This window comes from Maylandia zebra, linkage group LG16 (genome assembly GCF_041146795.1).
Source record: "Maylandia zebra isolate NMK-2024a linkage group LG16, Mzebra_GT3a, whole genome shotgun sequence".
NCBI classification, from domain to species: Eukaryota; Metazoa; Chordata; class Actinopteri; order Cichliformes; family Cichlidae; genus Maylandia; species Maylandia zebra.
Window position 1 is genome coordinate 11719247 of NC_135182.1, and position 18427 is coordinate 11737673.

At 42.4% G+C, this 18427-nt stretch overlaps 1 protein-coding gene across 1 annotated transcript in view; it reads left to right on the top strand.

Moving 5' to 3' along the window:
• plcl1 (phospholipase C like 1) overlaps positions 1 to 18427 on the top strand; it is a 142056-nt gene that overhangs the window by 107425 nt on the left and 16204 nt on the right. The window contains exons 8-9 of the mRNA XM_004569839.5: positions 7869 to 8231; positions 13941 to 14144. Coding sequence (XP_004569896.3) covers positions 7869 to 8231; positions 13941 to 14144 — 567 coding nt within the window. The remainder of the gene's footprint in view (positions 1 to 7868; positions 8232 to 13940; positions 14145 to 18427) is intronic.

Here is an 18427-nt window from a genome sequence, read left to right on the forward strand (position 1 = left end):
CTTATGTATGAATTCTGGTTGTTCTTACTGACCTCGAACCGATTTTATGTGGTACACGGCGCTCAAAAATCTGTCAAAAATGTTTTAGTCAGACTTTGATAAGCTATGAAGCCGCACTGCTTGATGGATTGTCGTCAGGAGCCTCTCGGAGTAATCTGGGTCCAAAACTCCATCTGCTTCAGGTCCCAAAGTCAAACGAACACTGTGGCACCACTGAGAGTTAAAAACTGTCTAAATTCTTTCATCTTTAATAAAATGATCAGCGTTGCTGCTTTACCAGGTGCAACAATTAAGTTTAACATCCAGACGTCCATGAAAACAGGATTTATTAACTTTAACAGAGTTAGAAGTTAGCAGGAAGTTAGCTCGCTAGTTTCCACCTAAACATGATATAGCATGTTCTCACTGAGAGATTTCTGAAAAAATTAAAACGTACAGCTCTGCTATCACTTCCAACATAAATGAAGACAGAAAACTAAACAGCAGTGACGTTGGTAGGGTTACTGAAGTTGGGCTAGCTGGTATATAATGATGTGCTACATGGTAGCGACACAGCTATGTTTTTTTGTTTGTTTGTTTTTTTTTGACACAGCTATGTTAGAATAACATAAACACAGTGAAGCTGGAGGATGAACGCTAACTTTTTCCCACTGTGAGGCAGGGCCGTGCAGAGAGGTTTAAAGGGGCGGGTGCTCAAAGTTAAAAAGGGGCACATTGAACCAGGCTGAATAACAACAACACACATTCATCAAGAATCTAATATGGGCAACAAGGCAAAGCAAACGTAGCCGATGTTTTACCTGATGGGTACAATGTTGCTGTTGAGGGGTTGCTGCTGCTCCTGCTGCTGATAGTGCTGGAGGGCGGGGCTGTGTTGATCTGAGACTGTAAACATTAAAAAGTCCATAGGAGAGATGGTAGCTGATTAAACAAGTGTCATGAGATAATAACAAAATGCAAAGATTGGTGACAGCACTTGGAACCATAAGGCAACAAAAAACTGTGAGAAATAATTTAGGCTCTGCTAGAGCTGGGCGATAGAACGATAACGATATGTATCGCGATAGAAAAATTCAACTATCGCGATAGACCTCGCCGCTCTTGTCCTCTTTTAAAAAAAGAAAAAGAAAAAAAAAGAACAGCCAATCCAAATTAAGTAGCGCAGAGCCGAACCAATCACAGCCGCAGCGTCACATCACGTGACTTGTTACGTACAGCACAAGTGCCAAGCCGCACATGTGTATTTGTTTGGGAAGCAGCCAGCCACCGTACCGCCCGGGTAATGGAGGAAATGAGTGTGCCGACTAGAAAAATCAACCGAGCGTGACCGAAGAGAAAACAGATGATGGTTCCAATGCCGGAGAGATTGTCGAACGGAAGAGCCATAGAAGTTCCGTAGTGTGAAGGTATTTCGGCTATTTCAAGTCTGACAAAAAACAGAGTAGCGTGCACTGTAAATTGTGCCGAAAGCAAGTCTGGAAATACAATAAACTGGTGCATGCGCTACGTCCACACGTACCCGGGTATTTTTGAAAACGCAGATTTTTCTATGCGTTTGCACCTTTCGTCCACATGTAAACTGCGTTTTTGGTCACTGAAAACGAAGATTTTTAAAAACTCAGTTTTTGCATTTACGTGTGGACTAGAAAACAGGAGAAAACGCATCGTCAAAGATGTGCGCATTTTTTGACGTCACACTGTGCGCCACGTTATTGTTTCGGTGAAATGAATTTCTACAATACTGTTACTGTTAATTCTACTCTGCAGTGTTTAAATGCTTACATATACACAGTTACTGTCCCTCCACACATACGACTCGGTTCTGCTTCTATGCCCCAGCTTTGTTTAGTTTTTCCCACCGAGGCTTCTAGACTTCTGATTGGCCAACATTTCTGCACGATTAGGAATCTAGCTCCACCTGCTGCTTTGGCATGTTCATGGCAGCGTTTTCCTTTATTAGTGGACGGGATTATTTTTTAAAACGGAAACGGAAAATCTCCGTTTTCAAAAACACCCGTGTACGTGTGGACGTAGCCTCAGTCTCTGACTGGAAGCGCTAATTCGTCATTCGGCTTTTGTCAGACTAAAGTAACTGTTAAAACTGTTTGAAAAGCTCAGCTATACAACAAGGAGAGATTGAGAATTTCCTTTTAGTTCTCAGTTTATTTGATATTGACAAAAGTTAGTCAATTTTGTCTGTTCTTCTGTAAAACAAACTAAGATTTATTTTTAGAATTAATATTTTGTTTCTAAGTGGAATTGACAATTTAGTCTGTTTCGTTTGTTCTATTTTGAAACTTAAACGCTTTAGCGGCTGCCTTTTGTGTAGTTTGCAATATTTGCCTTTATTTATCTGAAAAAGTCTCATGTTCCTTAAGTACATCTACCCTGTTGAACTTATTATGGGAAATAAATATTTAAATAAAAACAAGCTGCTGATTATTTCACATTTTACTTGTGAGCAACGGCACATTTAAATCTTACAAATATAGTTATTTGGCTTATATCGTGATAGATATCGTTATCGCCTGAAATGAAAAAAACATATCGTGATATGAAAAAATCTTATATCGCCCAGCTCTAGGCTCTGCCTGTGAATCACTCTTTGCTTCTCTTCTTCCTTCCATCCCATCTTTTCATATATCACTCTCCACTTGCTGTCCATCTGAGAACAAGGCACAACTTGCTATTGCAATAAACTATAATCTAATTATCCACACCTAACAACTCTTGCACTTAATCTATAATAAAATGATGACAGAAAAATGTTATAGCACTGCCTTTAGTAGCCTCACACAGCTCCTGCTGTTTCCTCCTCATGTCCTTACCAGGCATGTCTGGACAATGTTATATCATGAGTAATATTTTTTTTAAAAATCCATCTAAATAAAACACACACATGCACGCACACACAGGGACATTTTAGACCTTCTTCAGAATACTGTATATACTATGGGCATCATGGTGCTGATCCAGAATCCTTACATTATTATTTATTACTACAGCTACAATAATAAAGCAATGAGAAGGGGGAAGTAATAAATATGAAATAATGTCATTATGCCTCCCTGGGAAAGTCTATGCCAGGGTGCTGGAAAGGAGAGTTCGTCTGTTAGTCGAACCTCGGATACAGGAGGAACAATGCGGTTTCCGTCCTGGTCGCGGAACACTGGACCAGCTCTTTATCCTCTCCAGGATACTTGAGGGTGCATGGGAGTTTGCCCAACCAGTCTACATGTGTTTTGTGGACTTGGAGAAGGCATTCGACCGTGTCCCTCGGGGTGTCCTGTGGGAGGTGTTGCGGGAATATGGGGTGTCTGGCCCATTGCTACGGGCCATTCGATCCCTATACAACCGTTGCAAGAGCTTGGTTCGCATTGCCGGCAATAAGTCGGACTCATTCCCGGTGGGTGATGGGCTCCGCCAGGGCTGCCCTTTGTCACCGGTTCTGTTCATAATTTTTATGGACAGGATTTCTAGGCGCAGCCAAGTGGCGGAGGGCTTTCACTTTGGTGGCCTCAGAATCTCATCTCTGATTTTTGCAGATGATGTGGTTCTGTTGGCTTCATCGGGTGAGGGCCTCCAGCTCGCACTGGAACGGTTCGCAGCCGAGTGTGAAGCAGCGGGAATGAGGATCAGCACCTCCAAATCTGAGGCCATGGTTCTCAGCCGGAAAAGGGTGGAGTGCCCACTCCGGGTCGGGGATGAGTTCCTGCCCCAAGTGGAGGAGTTCAAGTATCTCGGGGTCTTGTTCGCGAGTGATGGGAGAAGGGAGCCGGAGATCGACAGACGGATTGGGGCTGCAGCTGCAGTAATGCGGACGCTGCACCGGTCCGTCGTGGTGAAGAGGGAGCTGAGTGTAAAAGCGAAGCTCTCAATTTACCGGTCGGTCTACGTCCCTACCCTCACCTATGGCCACGAGCTGTGGGTAGTGACCGAAAGAACGAGATCGCGGATACAAACGGCAGAAATGAGCTTCCTCCGAAGGGTGGCTGGCCTCTCCCTTAGAGATAGGGTGAGAAGTTCGGCCATCCGGGAGGGGCTCAGAGTAGAGCAGCTGCTGCTCCACATCGAAAGGAGCCAGCTGAGGTGGTTCAGGCATCTGACAAGGATGCCCCCTGGGCGCCTCCTGGGTGAGGTGTTCCAGGCATGTCCCACCGGGAGGAGGCCCCGGGGCAGACCCAGGACACGCTGGAGAGATTATATCTCTCGGCTGGCCTGGGAACGGCTTGGTATTCCCCCGGATAAGCTGGAGGAGGTGGCTGGGGAGAGGGAGGTCTGGGCCTCTTTGCTTAGGCTGCTGCCCCCGCGACCCGGCCCCGGACAAAGCGGATGAGGATGGATGGATAATGTCATTATGATGATTCCATTTGTTTCACTATCCACTCTGTGCAGGGGCAAAGCTTATTACATTTTTAAACTGTAGAGATACAATAATTTTACTGCTGTAAAATCCAAATTTTGTCTTATTTAAAATATAAATCTAATATAATCTGCTTCTTAATGTATGTTCTTTAAAATACAGCGTGTTTTTTTAAATATTATAATTATAATCATTATTATGTGGACATGCATATTAGATCGTTTTTTAGTGAAATATAATCCCTCCAGAAAGGCAGGAAAAGCCCGGAAACTTACTTTAAAACTAAATATGTTCTAAATACTTTAAAACTAAATATGTTCCCTAAAACGGTGACAGAGCTACAGACCCATGACAGCCTTACACAGGAAGCCAGCAGCTATGACCAGCACTACTTGTGCAGTTAATAAAAGGACAGGTGATGTTTGTCACGCTGTTGCACACACAGCACGCTCGTTTGTTTCAGTTCGTCAGTTGCAACAAGACAGCTTACCAACGTGTACGTAATAAGCTAATACTCCTGTGTGCTACACACTACAGTGTACGCTGTACACCTACTTACTGGTTTGTCGCATCAGTCTGTGTCTCTGAGTTAACTTGTGTTTCTCCTACAGCTCCGGACCGCAAAAAATGCGCGTGCTCTTTGTGAGCTCGTTCCCGGCTCGTAACCAGCGCGTTCTGCCGTCAAGGGCGACCATTGGTTAAATGTGATCATGTGACTGATGCAAGCCAGATCCTTTTATTTAGCAAAACTGTGATTAATAGTTAAATATTATTGTTGAGGGGCACAGACAGGACTCCGCACGCACACACACATAAAAAAAAATGATAATAATAATTTTTTTTTAAAAGTTGCCTCAACAAAGGGGCACTTTGGGCACCCATCAGGAAAGGGGCGGGTGCTCAAGCCCCTCTAGCCCCCCCCTCTGCACGTGCCTGCTGTGAGGGTTCCCGATGGTTAGGGACAAATGCAATCACATGGCAGGCAGCTGTAAACGGACCAAACTTCAGTCAGGACAACAACTGAGATAATCCATCTACAATACGAGGTTAGTCATTAATATACTGCAACAACATGGGAATCGAGCAGCTGGAGAGAATTCAACATTAATGAATCAATGTTAAGGAAGTGGAGGAAGCAAGAAGAATGAGTTGGGTAAAGTTTGACTTATCTGACTGTTTTGTTTCGCTTAATGTGCCTTATGTATGAAAACTGACCCGTTCATCGACAGTGCGCCTTAAAATGCTGTGAGCCTTATGGTCTGAAAAATATGGACTGTAGTCAAAGGAGCTTGCAAAGAAAAGCGTCTGGACTTCTTTAAGTTGCTTGAAGACGTTTCACCTCTCATCCGAGAAGCTTCTTCAGTTCTAAGGTCAAATGGTGGAGAGTCCCAGATATAAACCTAGTGGGAGTGACCCCCCACAGAGGGACAAAAGGACCCCCTGATGATCCTCTAATCGCCTGAGCCAAGGTGGGAAACTGGGCGTGGGTCCCAATCAGCCAGAGTTTCGGGTGTGTTCATTGTGAAACCTGGCCCCACCTTATCATGCGAATTCCTGAGGTCAGATGGCCCAGGATGTGAGTGGGCATTAAGGCGTCTGGGAAGGGATCTCAAAACTGGATTATAGATGGCAGAGAGTTGGTGTCGTAAACCCCCGCCTCTGTTCAAAGATGGTCGCTCACAGTGGACATAGATGCTTCTTTCACTCCTCTTTCAAACCATCTGTCCTCTCTGTCCAAAATGTGAACATTGGCATCCTCGAAAGAGTGTCCTTTATCCTTAAGATGCAGATGGACTGCTGAGTCTTGTCCTGTGGAGGTGGCTCTTCTGTGTTGTGCCATGCGCTTGTGAAGTGGCTGTTTGGTCTCTCCAATGTAGAGGTCTGAGCTCCTTTGACTACGATGACCTGGATGACTGAGAACCTTCACAGACATATGGAATGTAATTATTTCAAAGGGCTCATACTTTGCTTAATCTACAGCAATACATCATGTTCTAAATCTTGACTTTCAGAACATGTATACTGTAATAGTATATTATTAACAAAGAAATCACTTTGCCACTGTTATTATTCAAAGGCTTGAGCACTGTGGGACATGCCTAACTGTCAATATCTACAGTGAGTTAAAAATATTATTTAAAAATGAGGGTGTGTATTTGCAAAACGGCTGTTTGATCATTGCACATTTGGTCACTCACATAATTACTGATTTCTAATGTGAAATTGATGGCTGCATCTGTTCTACTCGCCAAAGTGGAGCTTATTACTATTACAGCAATAAGATCGCAGTAATGTAAAGGATGTATGCGTATAGGTGAAATACTTTCTAGTGTTTGAGATAAAAGGATACAGATCATGTTTTTAGATTTAACTAGGCAAACACTGCTTGCCTTGCTTGTCTTGGTGGAATGCCATTATTGAATAAACACATTAGATTCAAGATTCAAGATCTTTTTATTTGTCACATACACAGTTATACAAGTATAACACGCAGTGAAATGTGACCTGATACGCTCCTCGACTGTGCAAAATAGTGAGGGAAAAACATTATATACAGTAAGTAAGTACATATATACAAAGAGGACATTATGTGCAATAAATGAGTGAATTATATACATTAAGTTAAATAGAATAAAACAATCTGGAAATTTACAGGTCAAAATTTGGGAATGAATATTGTGTGAGTGGGGTGTTAAAGTGACATTTGCTGCTATGATGTGAGAAGGATCAGGCATGATATGGGAATATGTGAGTCCTGTCTCCGTTCATTATTAACATTTTAATATTCTGAGAGTAGCTTCTTAGTTATGATGACTCTAATCCCAACCCAAGCCCTACCACTAAAACTATTCAAAAAGGGTTTTTGTTTATATTAAATGGTTCTCTCAAGTCCTGGCAACCAGGAAACAAAGAAGATGGCACACATGAAAAACTTCCCATTATTTCCCAAAGTTCAATTTTGACCTTAGACCTCACAGGGGATAATGTTAGCATATGTTACATTGAAGCCACATGCTAAACAAGCCGTTTTTCAGATATTACAAGAAAATGAAAATCTGTTACATGCATTTTGGCCTTGGAAATCTTCTGTCATAAGGTTTCCAATTCAGAATGCCAATATAGGTAGAAATTCCATGTAAAGGGTTTAAATCTAACATTAACCCTATACCCCTGACCCTAAACAGATCTCAGATCTCATTTCAACCAAAGATTCATAGCAGATATCTGCTCTGAAAACCAGGGTAAATTTTTTTCTTCTTCTCTCCCTCAAGTATGAATAAAACTGTGTTTCAGTAAGAGCATGGATCAATAACCAGAATTAGACTTGGAATAATAACATTTAAATTATCCGAGATTTTCCCCCAGAAAGTCTTTTGAGGCAGACGAGGTGTGTTGCATTAATGTAGGTCAGTACTCTGCAAAGTGTTCACTGGCCGTGGTTTTATTTTTGCTCTGGTGCACAGCAGAATGGATTTCATCTCTTTTGTTCATTTCCTGTCCCCAGGTAAATATGCCCGAGCTGGCCTTGCTGCGTTTTGTGGTATTAGACGATGACTACATCGGAGATGATTTCATCGGCCAGTACAGCGTGGCCTTCGAGTGCCTTCAGCCTGGCTACCGTAATGTGCCCCTGCTGGGCCTGGCAGGAGACCCCTTACCTCACACCAGCCTGTTTGTCCACGTGGCAATCACCAACCGACGAGGAGGCGGGAAGGCCCAGCGGCGAGGTCTTTCGGTGCGAAGGGTGGGGAGACGGGGGAGAGAGTACGTCACAGTGAGGCACACTGGTATCAAGGTAGTGGATGAGACTTTTAAGTCAGCCAGTGGCCCTCTCAAAGAAGCGACGGACCTGCGGGAGGATGCTCAGGTGAGACTGGATGTGGACTGACTTTTGATAATATGTGCGACAGGCTTGTGACAGACCCAAGGTTCATTTACATTTCATAAATGAAAAATAAGCAAATATAAATATTTATTTATGAATATATAAATATATAATGTAAATAATATAAATATTTATTTTTATATAAATATATATAAATGACATCCAAACTTTGGTAAAATTATGTTCACTGGATGGCCTCAGAGGTGAAATAGGCTTGTGAACTGACCCAATGTTGATAGGATGCTTAAAAAGGGTGAATGGTGTAGGATTTTATGAATGTTCTGAAATTAGTAAATAGTAAAACTTTATTTATTTAGCGCCTTTCAAGCTATTGATCACAAAGTGCTGTGCAAAGGAAAACAAAAACATTAGACATCAGTACATCAAATCAGTCAGTTGTAAAAAGGTGTGTTTTTAATTGATTTTTAAAAAGCTCAAGAGGTTTGTGATGTCTGCAGACACAAACTAAAGAGGAAAGAGTTCCAGAGTCCTGGTGCTACTACTGAGAGGGCTCAGTCACCTTTAGTCACCTTTGGTTTTCAGCTTCGTACATGGCACAAATAGCAGGCTTTGGTCACCTTAGGGACCTGCTAGGAACATAGAGATGTAAAAGTTCTTTGACGTAAGCTGGTGCTTGACCATTCAGAGTCCTGTAAGTGAGAACCAAGATCTTGAAATGTATTCTGGATTGAATGCCAACAGAGTCGGGCGAGTAGCGGTGTGAGGTGAGAAAACGTTGGTGTTTTGGCAGCAGCGTTTGTACAGTCTGCAGATGGTCCAGTGATGCTTTGTTTAGGCAGCTGAATAATGAGTTACAGTAATCTAGTCTTGAAAAACAAAAGCATGAATAACAGTTTCCAATTCTGTTTTTGAGATAATACTATTTAGCTAGGCAATACTTTTTAAGTGATAAAAACATGAACAAACCAGAGTCTGAATGTGACCATCTAAAGTAAAACCAGAGTCATAATTTACCCCAAGGTTCCCGATAAAAGGCTTGGCATAAGAGGCTAATAGATCAAGAGTTTCCATTATTAGAGTTGTATGCTTTTCTGGAGCAAAAACTAGAATTTCATTTTTTTTCCTCATTAAGTTGGAGAAAATTTTTATCCTTGTGTAAGAGATGCAGTTTTGATACCTTGTGCAGCTTAAAAGGATGTATAACTGAATATCATCAGCAGTGATATGAGATATCTTTAAAAGTGCTCAAAGTGTGCTAAAAAACAGAAATAATAAGGGCCCCAAAACCGAACCCTGAGGTACACCAAAACGAAGATGGCTTAAAGAAGACCTATAATTTGAAGTAGCTACACAAAAAGAATGATCAGAAAGATATGAAGTAAACCACTGTAAGGCAGATCCCATTATACTGGCCCAATACCTCAACCTGTCAAGCAAGACCTGGGGATCAACTGTATCAAAGACTGAGGTTAGGTCCAACATAAGGAGGACAGGACAGTTTCCTGTGTCACTTTGCACCAAAACACCATTAAAGATAAGAGAAGAGCTATCTCTGTTAATGTTCTTTAAAACAGCAGTTAGCTGCTTAGCAACATTTTTCTCAATAATAATTGGTCTATAGCTGCCCAAGAGAGAAGGGTCTAGTGTGGCTTTTTTAGGATAGGGTGACTAACCGCATTCTTAAAGTAAATCGGGACTTGACTCGAGGCCAGAGAGGAATTAACAATATGAGGGCTGATGGAGCGAAAAACATCTTTAAACAGGGAAGCAGGTAAAATGTCTAAACAACAACAGACTTTCACAGAGCCAACTGGGTTGGTTCAGGAAGAGAAACAAGTATAAAATGATCTAAATTTACAAGCTGAGCTGGGGCAGAAATGGACAGCTGACAGAGAAAGGTTATTTCTAATATGAGTGATTTTTTTTTTAATTTTCACAGTCGATGTCAGATGACATGGGAACAGCAGGTGAAGCAGGGGTAACAATGTTATTAATAGTGTTAAACAGAACCTTAGGATTGCCTGTGCTTTTAGAAACCAGACTGGAGAACAGGCAGCCCTCGTTTCTCTAACAGAATTAGTAAAAGACACCAAAATATCTTTGACATAAATTAAATGAACTTGCAAACGACTTTTCCTCCACAAGTGTTCAGGTTTCCGGCAAGAACGCTTTAAAGAGTGGATAAGGCCATTAATCCACGGTGAGGATTTTAAAACAGATGCTGATCTCTTTGTAAAAAGGACAGACACTGTCTAAAATAGAAAGGCAATAGTGGTTAGTCAAGACATTTACATCACTAACAGGAGATAACAGTAAATTAAAAGCAACACAGTAATGATTAGAAATAACAACAGGGGCAGATAAGATCCATGTTAAAGCCCAAGGTTAAAACAAGAGGGTGTCCTTTTGTGTAAAAGAGGCCAGATACATGCTGGGTAAAATGAAAAGAGTTCATAAGGTTGATGAAACTCCTCGCAGAAAGAGTCGTCATCGATATGAATATTAAAATCACCAGAAATAACTAGTCTGGACAGATTCAGGGTGAAAGACAAAAAGTAATTTGAAAATACTTTGATTTGACCGCGTCGTTGGTACACTATAGCGCATGAAATAAAATTCTCGAACTTTAAAGAGCAGCAGCTCAAACGAAGAGAAGTGACTGACTTTGGATGAATGGCTGGGAAACACCGCAGCAAGGCCTTCTCCTCAGCCCGACGTCCGTGGCTGGCTGATTAAAGAATAACCCTCCGGGCACAGCTCAATGAGGGATGCATAATCTGAGTCGTGCTGCCAGGTTTCAGTGAGCAGTAAGAAGTCCAGTTTTTTGGAGCTCAGCTCTCAGGTAGAATTAGACTTGTCTGTAGAGTGAATAAGAGAGTGGGGGAGGAGGAGGAGGAGGACGAGGCAGCGACAAAGGAGTCAGTGAGAAGAGTGGAGGAGGATTATAAATACCAGCGAAAATAGAACCTGGTCGCTCAGCTCCCACCATCTTATCACTGAACACCAACATGTATGGGTGGGCAATGTGAAAAGAATCCTTTTTTGCACTGGATCTGTTTTTAGAGAGGTATATTGTGATGTTAATATATACCTTATACCCATATATGTGTTGAAACTAGGACTTTCTTGTTCCTGGAGGTAGCGGCTCTGTGCATAAAACCAGTTGTTTAGGTACTCCAATACAATCCAATGCCTCTATACCATTTACCAAAACTGGTTTGACCCAATGATAGGCTAAATCCCAGAAGGCATGACGTGACCTTATGTGAACGATAATCCAGAATCAGCCCAGTTACACTGGCCAAAGCCCAGGTGCTGAAAACGAATGAGGCGTATGTAGTGTCCAAACTGATACTCACACACATAATACACAGTCCCTCTGAACACTGTTAGTGAGCCACAGTGAAGTGTGGCCACACCAGGCCTTAATCAATTCACCTGACTACGTGATTCAGATGACCTGGAATAGCAACTTTAAAGTATAGCAGAAGGCAGGGGACAGAAATACTTGTGCTTTTCTTCTTTCATTCACTAAAAAGTTTTGATATGAAATACTTGCTAAATATAATTTTACAATGTAAAATAGAAAGAAATTAACTGGGAATGTTTAAAAGCACAAAGCAGGATAAGACAGATAAGTCAGTATTTAGGCATTACTGTATAAGATAAGATACAGCCAGGAGTTCGTGGAGACCACCCATGCAGTTAAAAGAGTCAGTATTGGACTTAAAAGACCTAAACGATGTAACTTCTTGGTCTGAAGCCAAACAAAAAGACTTCCAATTGTGTAGAAGTTTAAGGACAAACAGCCCTCGCCTACTTTGCTGTGTGACCTACAGTATAAACTTAGCAGGTGATGTTATAGTCTTAATCACTAGTTACAGCAATTCAGTTCAATTTTATTTACATTGCATCAAATCACAACAATAGCTGCCTCAGTGAGCTTTATAGTGTAAGGGAAAGACCCTACAATAATACAGAGAAAACCCACAAAATTAGACAACCCCCTGTGAGCATGGAAATGGCGACAGTGGGAACGAAAAAATCCCTTTGAACGTGAAGAAACCTCTGTCAGAATCAGGCTCAGGGAGGGGCAGCCATCAGCCATGACCGGTTTTTGGTGAGCTGTGGACGACGAGACAAAAGATACACTGTGGAAGACAGCCAGAGATTAGTAACAACTAATGATTAAAAGCAGAGTTAAAAAACACTCAGTGCATCATTGAAAGCCTCCAGTTGCCAAAGACTTAGAGAGATTTAAAACTAGAGAGCATGTCTGTTTCCTGAATCCAAACTGAAGGCTGGTTTCACACAAGAGGAGTCTGAAAGCTGAAGGCTCTGCCTCCCATTCCACTTTTAAATATCATAGGAACCACAAGTAAACCAGCAGGCTGATAATGAAGTGCCCTGTTGGGGTGATATGATACTATGAGCTTCTTAAGATGGGGCCCAGTCTATGATATGTTTATTGGCTTAGACCTGGTTTCAAAATACCAAGATGGAGATGGCAAAACCACTTCACTAACCAGTTGGTGACTTCATGGCAGCTGTATCCTTTATATACAGTCTGTTTGTAACTGCTGTTAAGTTCACAATATCAATTTAAAATCTTCTCAGATGTCAGAGTCCCAACGTGTTTCTGTTGGTTCAAACTATCCTCTAATATCTTCAGCTTCCTAATAGAACAACCACAGTTTTTAAAAAATGTCCAGGAGGACAATCAGCCACATTAGTGATGGAGGAATCAGAGTGCCCACGATAAATGCGGCTATTATGAACACACACATGATTTTCCTGCTATGATGCGACAGAAATGTCTGCTTGTGTGTAATGTTTGGGTGACTGCACGGTTTCATCCATGTAGTGTAGGTCTGTGAATTTAAAAACTGGAATGAATCTCTGGTTGAAAAATGTCAATCCTTTTCAGTGGAAAGCAGAGAGCAAATTTCCTGCCATCTCATTGATCATCCAATCCCACCCAGTCAGTCTGTCAGACACACTCCCACACAAACCCACGCACACACACCGAGTGCTACGCAGAAACACTTTCTACTCACTCAGAAACTGCTTTTAATCCTCCTGCTTCAGTCTCATTGTACACCCTGCTTCTCTCTGTCTCTCTGCCATGAGTCCAGCTGTGGGCTCATCTGCCACAGATATTATTCATCATGCTTCTCTGTGTCTGTCACATTCACAGACACAGATGCACTTACACACAGGTGGAGCATGATAATTGCTAGTCCAGTTGGGGATGTGGCAAGTGGCAAATGGCATTCAGTGCAACAGCAGAGGCTTTATATTCTAGTGCTCATACATGCAGAAATAAACCTTTTACCTTTGTTATGAAGTGACCCTGAATGGCAGTTCAGCAAATGAGTCCTTTAATCTGTCACACTCAAATCTGTGAACCATCCCGATCTTGCATCCCCCCATCCAACACACACTCTAATTGCTTTGATTTCCTGTTCCAGATTTATGCCATATTGTCTCCTTTTTTTGCTAAATGCGCTTAAGCTTAGACTGATTTCACTGGATTAAAGGCAGCAGTGAGTGCCATATTGATTTAATTCACAAGGGAGACAGCAGATGACAGGGGAACGGAGGGGAAGTGAGCGGGCCGTGTCATGATTTTTGGCTTTTCCCAGCTTAATCTTACAGCCGGAACTGTACATCAGATCTAACACTATTTTCCCTCTCTTCTCTGTCTGTTTACCTTCACACCATTTCCAGAGCACCACAGCCAGTTTCAAAGAGCAGTGTGGGCTCCCCACTGTGGCCAAACTGAAGCAGTGCATCCAGACCTTGGGCACGAGGCTACAGAGTCCTGAGGGCACTATGGGGGCCACCATGGTTCTGAAGGATGGCTATCCATGTCTGGAGCCCCTGGTCGGCCTCTCGGAACCAACTCGCAAACTGCTCGCTGCTTATGAAACGGTCAGTAAGACACATTTATTGAGCTAACTGCTTCCTTAAAAAAGAAAGTTGCATTAATTCCTGTCTTGTGCAAACATGAAGAAAAATTTCTGACGAACTGCACAGACAAATATCGCTGTGAACTGCATCGTAGTTGCTCTAGGAAAATGATTGTAACTGGCCAATCCTGTTTATGATGCAACACTTTTTAGACCATCAGCTTGCACTCGTCATAGTGGTGTAACCTACGTTTTTGCTGCAAGCTGGAGGTCATGAGTCAAAAAGTATTTGCCCTTTTTCCTGATTTCTTAGATTTTTGCATATTTGTCACACTTTGCCCAACCATGAACCATTCTGCTCTCTGCTAGAAAATCTGCAAGGATAATTCCCAGTCATTTCATGCCCTGACGCTCATGCATGTTTATGTTATGCAGCAGGAGAAAGGTCTGAAACAAACCAGCAAGTCCACCTCTCGATGGCTCTAAACCCCCCCAAAACAAAACAAGTCCAGACTCACCGTTTATTCTGATCTTAAGGCGCTTAAACAGACGAATTAAGACAATCCTCTGCAAAAGAGTGGGCCAAAATTCCACCACAACTAGTTATTAGGTTTAGGGGACATTACTTTTTCACGTGGTCTTTTAACAAAGGCAATCATTATTTAAAACTTGGATTTTGCATTTTCTTGGATTATCGTGGTCCAATATTAAAATTAGTTTAATGAGCTGAAGCATGGAAGTGTGATAAATATGCCAAAAAATATGAACTCAGTTGGGGGCTTATAGGGCTTTACTCTCTCTTCACTATGACGGACCGGTGCAGCGTCCACATCACTGCAGCCGCAGCACCAATCCATCTCCCTTCTCCCGTCACTCGTGAACAAGACCCTGAGATACTTAAACTCCTCCACTTGGGGCAAGAACTCGTCCCTGACCCGGAGTGGGCACTCCACCCTTTTCCGGCTGAGGACCATGGCCTCAGATTTGGAGGTGCTGATTCTCATTTTCGCTGCTTCACACTTGGCTGTGAAACGTTGCAGTGCGAGCTGGAGGCCATCACCCGATGAAGCCAACAGAGCCACATCATCTGCAAAAAGCAGAGATGAGCTCCTGAGACCACCCAAGTGAAAGCCTTCTGCCACTTGGCTACGCCTAGAAATTCTTTCCATAAAAAGTATGAACAGAATCGGTGACAAAGGGCAGCCCTGGCAGAGCCCATCACCCACCGGGTGTGAGTCTGACTTGTTGCCGGCTATGCGGACCAAGCTCTTGCCACGAATGCCTTCTCCAAGTCCACAAAACACATGTAGTCTGGTTGGGCAAACTCCCATGCTCCCTCAAGTATCCTTGAGAGGATCAAGAGCTGGTCCAGTGTTCCACGACCAGGATGAAAACCACATTGTTCCTCCTGTATCCGAGGTTCGACTAACAGACGGACTCTCCTCTCTAGCACCCTGGCATAGACTTTCCCAGGGAGGCTGAGGAGTGTGATGCCACTGTAGTTGGAACACACCCTCCGGTCCGCCTTCTTAAAGATGGGAACCACCACCCCGGTTTGCCAATCCAGAGGTGCCCCCCTGATCTCCACAAAACATTGTAAAGGCTTGTCAACCAGGAAAGCCCTACAACATCCCGAACCTTCAGGATAGTAGGGTCTTCCGTAGGGTCTTGACATGGAAGACCCTACCAGGGGACAGAAGCCCCCGGACAACATAGCCCCTGGGATCCCTGGGACACACAAACCCCACCACCACGATAAGGTAGCGATTCACGGAGGGGGTTAGACTAATAATCATTAGTAATCTCCAGGTCTGGATCAAACCATAAGCTGGGGACTGAAGTTTAGGTTTGAATAATGCTCCTGGTTAGCTTCCACCTGGTGGTTTCTCAGTCACCAGGACCTAGAATGTCAGTTAAACCACACCCAGTCTCAGACATAGCTTTCTTTGAGGTCAAATGTCAACCTAATTTTCAGTAGTTGTTTTTTTTTTTCAAAACAACCATCTGCACCAATCAGAAAGAGTGAATTTAGCCAATGAAATCATAAATATAATGATTATGAGACTTGACATGCTAGGTGTTTGCAGTGCTAATTTTAACTGTGCTTTGTGAGACCTACGTATATGTAGTTAGACCATGATATGTATCTTCCTGAGCTCTGTGTCACTTACGAGCTCCTCATTATGCTGCTCTTGCTAATTTTGCTCCTTTGGCTGAAACCTTTAGCATCAGAAACTTTTCCACAGTTTGTGAAGTTTTTTTTTGGCATCTAACACTGCATCACTGAGTGTGCAGACCTTTGCTTACGTACATTTGCATCGTCTATAGGAATTAATTATACAGCAGCTCTGTGGTGACATGCATGAAACCGTCACCCACGAGCACGCACACACACACACACACACACACACACACACACACACACACACACACACACACACACACACACACACCTCCTACTCAATCTCCTCTTGCATTAGATCAGGACGAGACTCTCCCACCTCTTTTAGTGCTCAGCTATTTACTCCTACACATACCTCAGAACAATGTGGTTATTTACGTATGTGAGTGCAGCTGATGATGTTTGCGGCAAAACCCAGCAAATGCAGCCCAGCAGGTCAGTGTCATGATGCCATAGTTGGTGTGATCTCCAATCAAACATCACACCTCTTCAGCCTTTCTGAGCACAAACACACAGCGCTCAGTCACCACACAAAAAGCTCCCTCTCTCTTCCTGTATTCAGCCCTTTTTTCCCTTTTTATTTCTTTCAGTGATTTGAGGCAACCTGACTGATTTAAATGAGAAAATATAGTTACAACTCTTGCTATAGTTAGTTTAGCAAATTCTTCATTATTTAGAGATAGCAATGACATCAGTATGTTCCCATGTTGCAGAACTTTGCCGTACTAACCCAAGCTGCTTGGTCTGCAGTGCTGTTTAAGTGGGTGGTACGTGTCATCCACAGGGATACCAGGACCCAGAGTGTTCCAGCAGAACACTGATGTAATTAGAAGAAAATCGAGGATCAGTTACTTGATTTTATATAAGTTTAATGTAAAATGTCATCATTTGTTTCACCCAATGATTTAGGTTAGGTTATTTTAAAACAAAGAAAAACAGTACCTGTTTACATCAAGGAAGATGGAACCTGCTCAAAACCTACTTAAGAGTGATCAGTTCATTACCATAGTCTAATATTTTCAGCTCTGTTGTATTTCATATCTGCACAAGCTGTGATCAGAAAGTTGTATATTGTCTCAGCCCAGGACACACTGACAAAAGAGATTCTTAATATCAAGAGATTAAGTACACTGTTAAAAAGTTATTTTGCTTGTATTTAAGCTACAGTACATGCCTGTATGTCATTTTGCTCTCAGTTTTGTATCATGTATATAAGTAACTGAGAGATTAGAGTATGTACTGTACGCCTGAGTATCAGTGTAATGGTGAGAGAGTTGACTTGGAAGTGACAGGCAACCAATGTTACATCAGCAGTTACATCAACACACTTTTTTGCTTCATTCAGTGTTTTTTTTAACGTACTGCGTAACACCCTGCACATATAAACGATATACCCCCTAAAGAGTATCCATACTACATTTTGTAAACAAAGAAAGACATTTTGTAAACAAAATCTCTGGGCATAATCTGTACCCGACCAGGTGATTTAGCCATGTATAAAGAGAGCCTATTAACTTATTACCTATCGTTAATTTTATATGCATGTCTTTAGAGTGTGGGAGGAATCTGGAGTATGCCCACTCAGAGAGGTGTAGCACGAATATCCAAATTCCACACAGAAAGGCCCAGATGACCGGGGCTTTTAATACTTGATAATAAGTTGCCCATTTAGCTGATCTCTCCATCTCTGGACTTGTTCTACTATATTTAGATTGCTCTCTGGAAGTCCCATTCTTTTCCGTTACATTTTTAATCTCCTCCAGTGTGTAAAAACAGCTGCACTTTGACTTGATTTTAAACTTAAGGAACAAGAACAAAGTACCAGAAAGGTTCTGGTCATTTACATTGAAAGCTATCCCTCAGAACCCTCATGACATTACAGTAGAACTGATGCCTGGACATTGTGACTCTGAGGGAAGAACAACCTCGTGAATGTCTCAAATAATATTAGCATGGCCGTGGACACGCTCTTGACTTTACGTGCCACCTTTGGGGGAAAACAGCTGGAGGCACGCCTCTCAACGCCAACGATGATCCTTCACGATGATTTTTGCTCTCTGTCTGGTTCAGAGTGCACAGTGCTATTTTACATCGTTTCCTAATAGTCATAATGGGACTTCCAG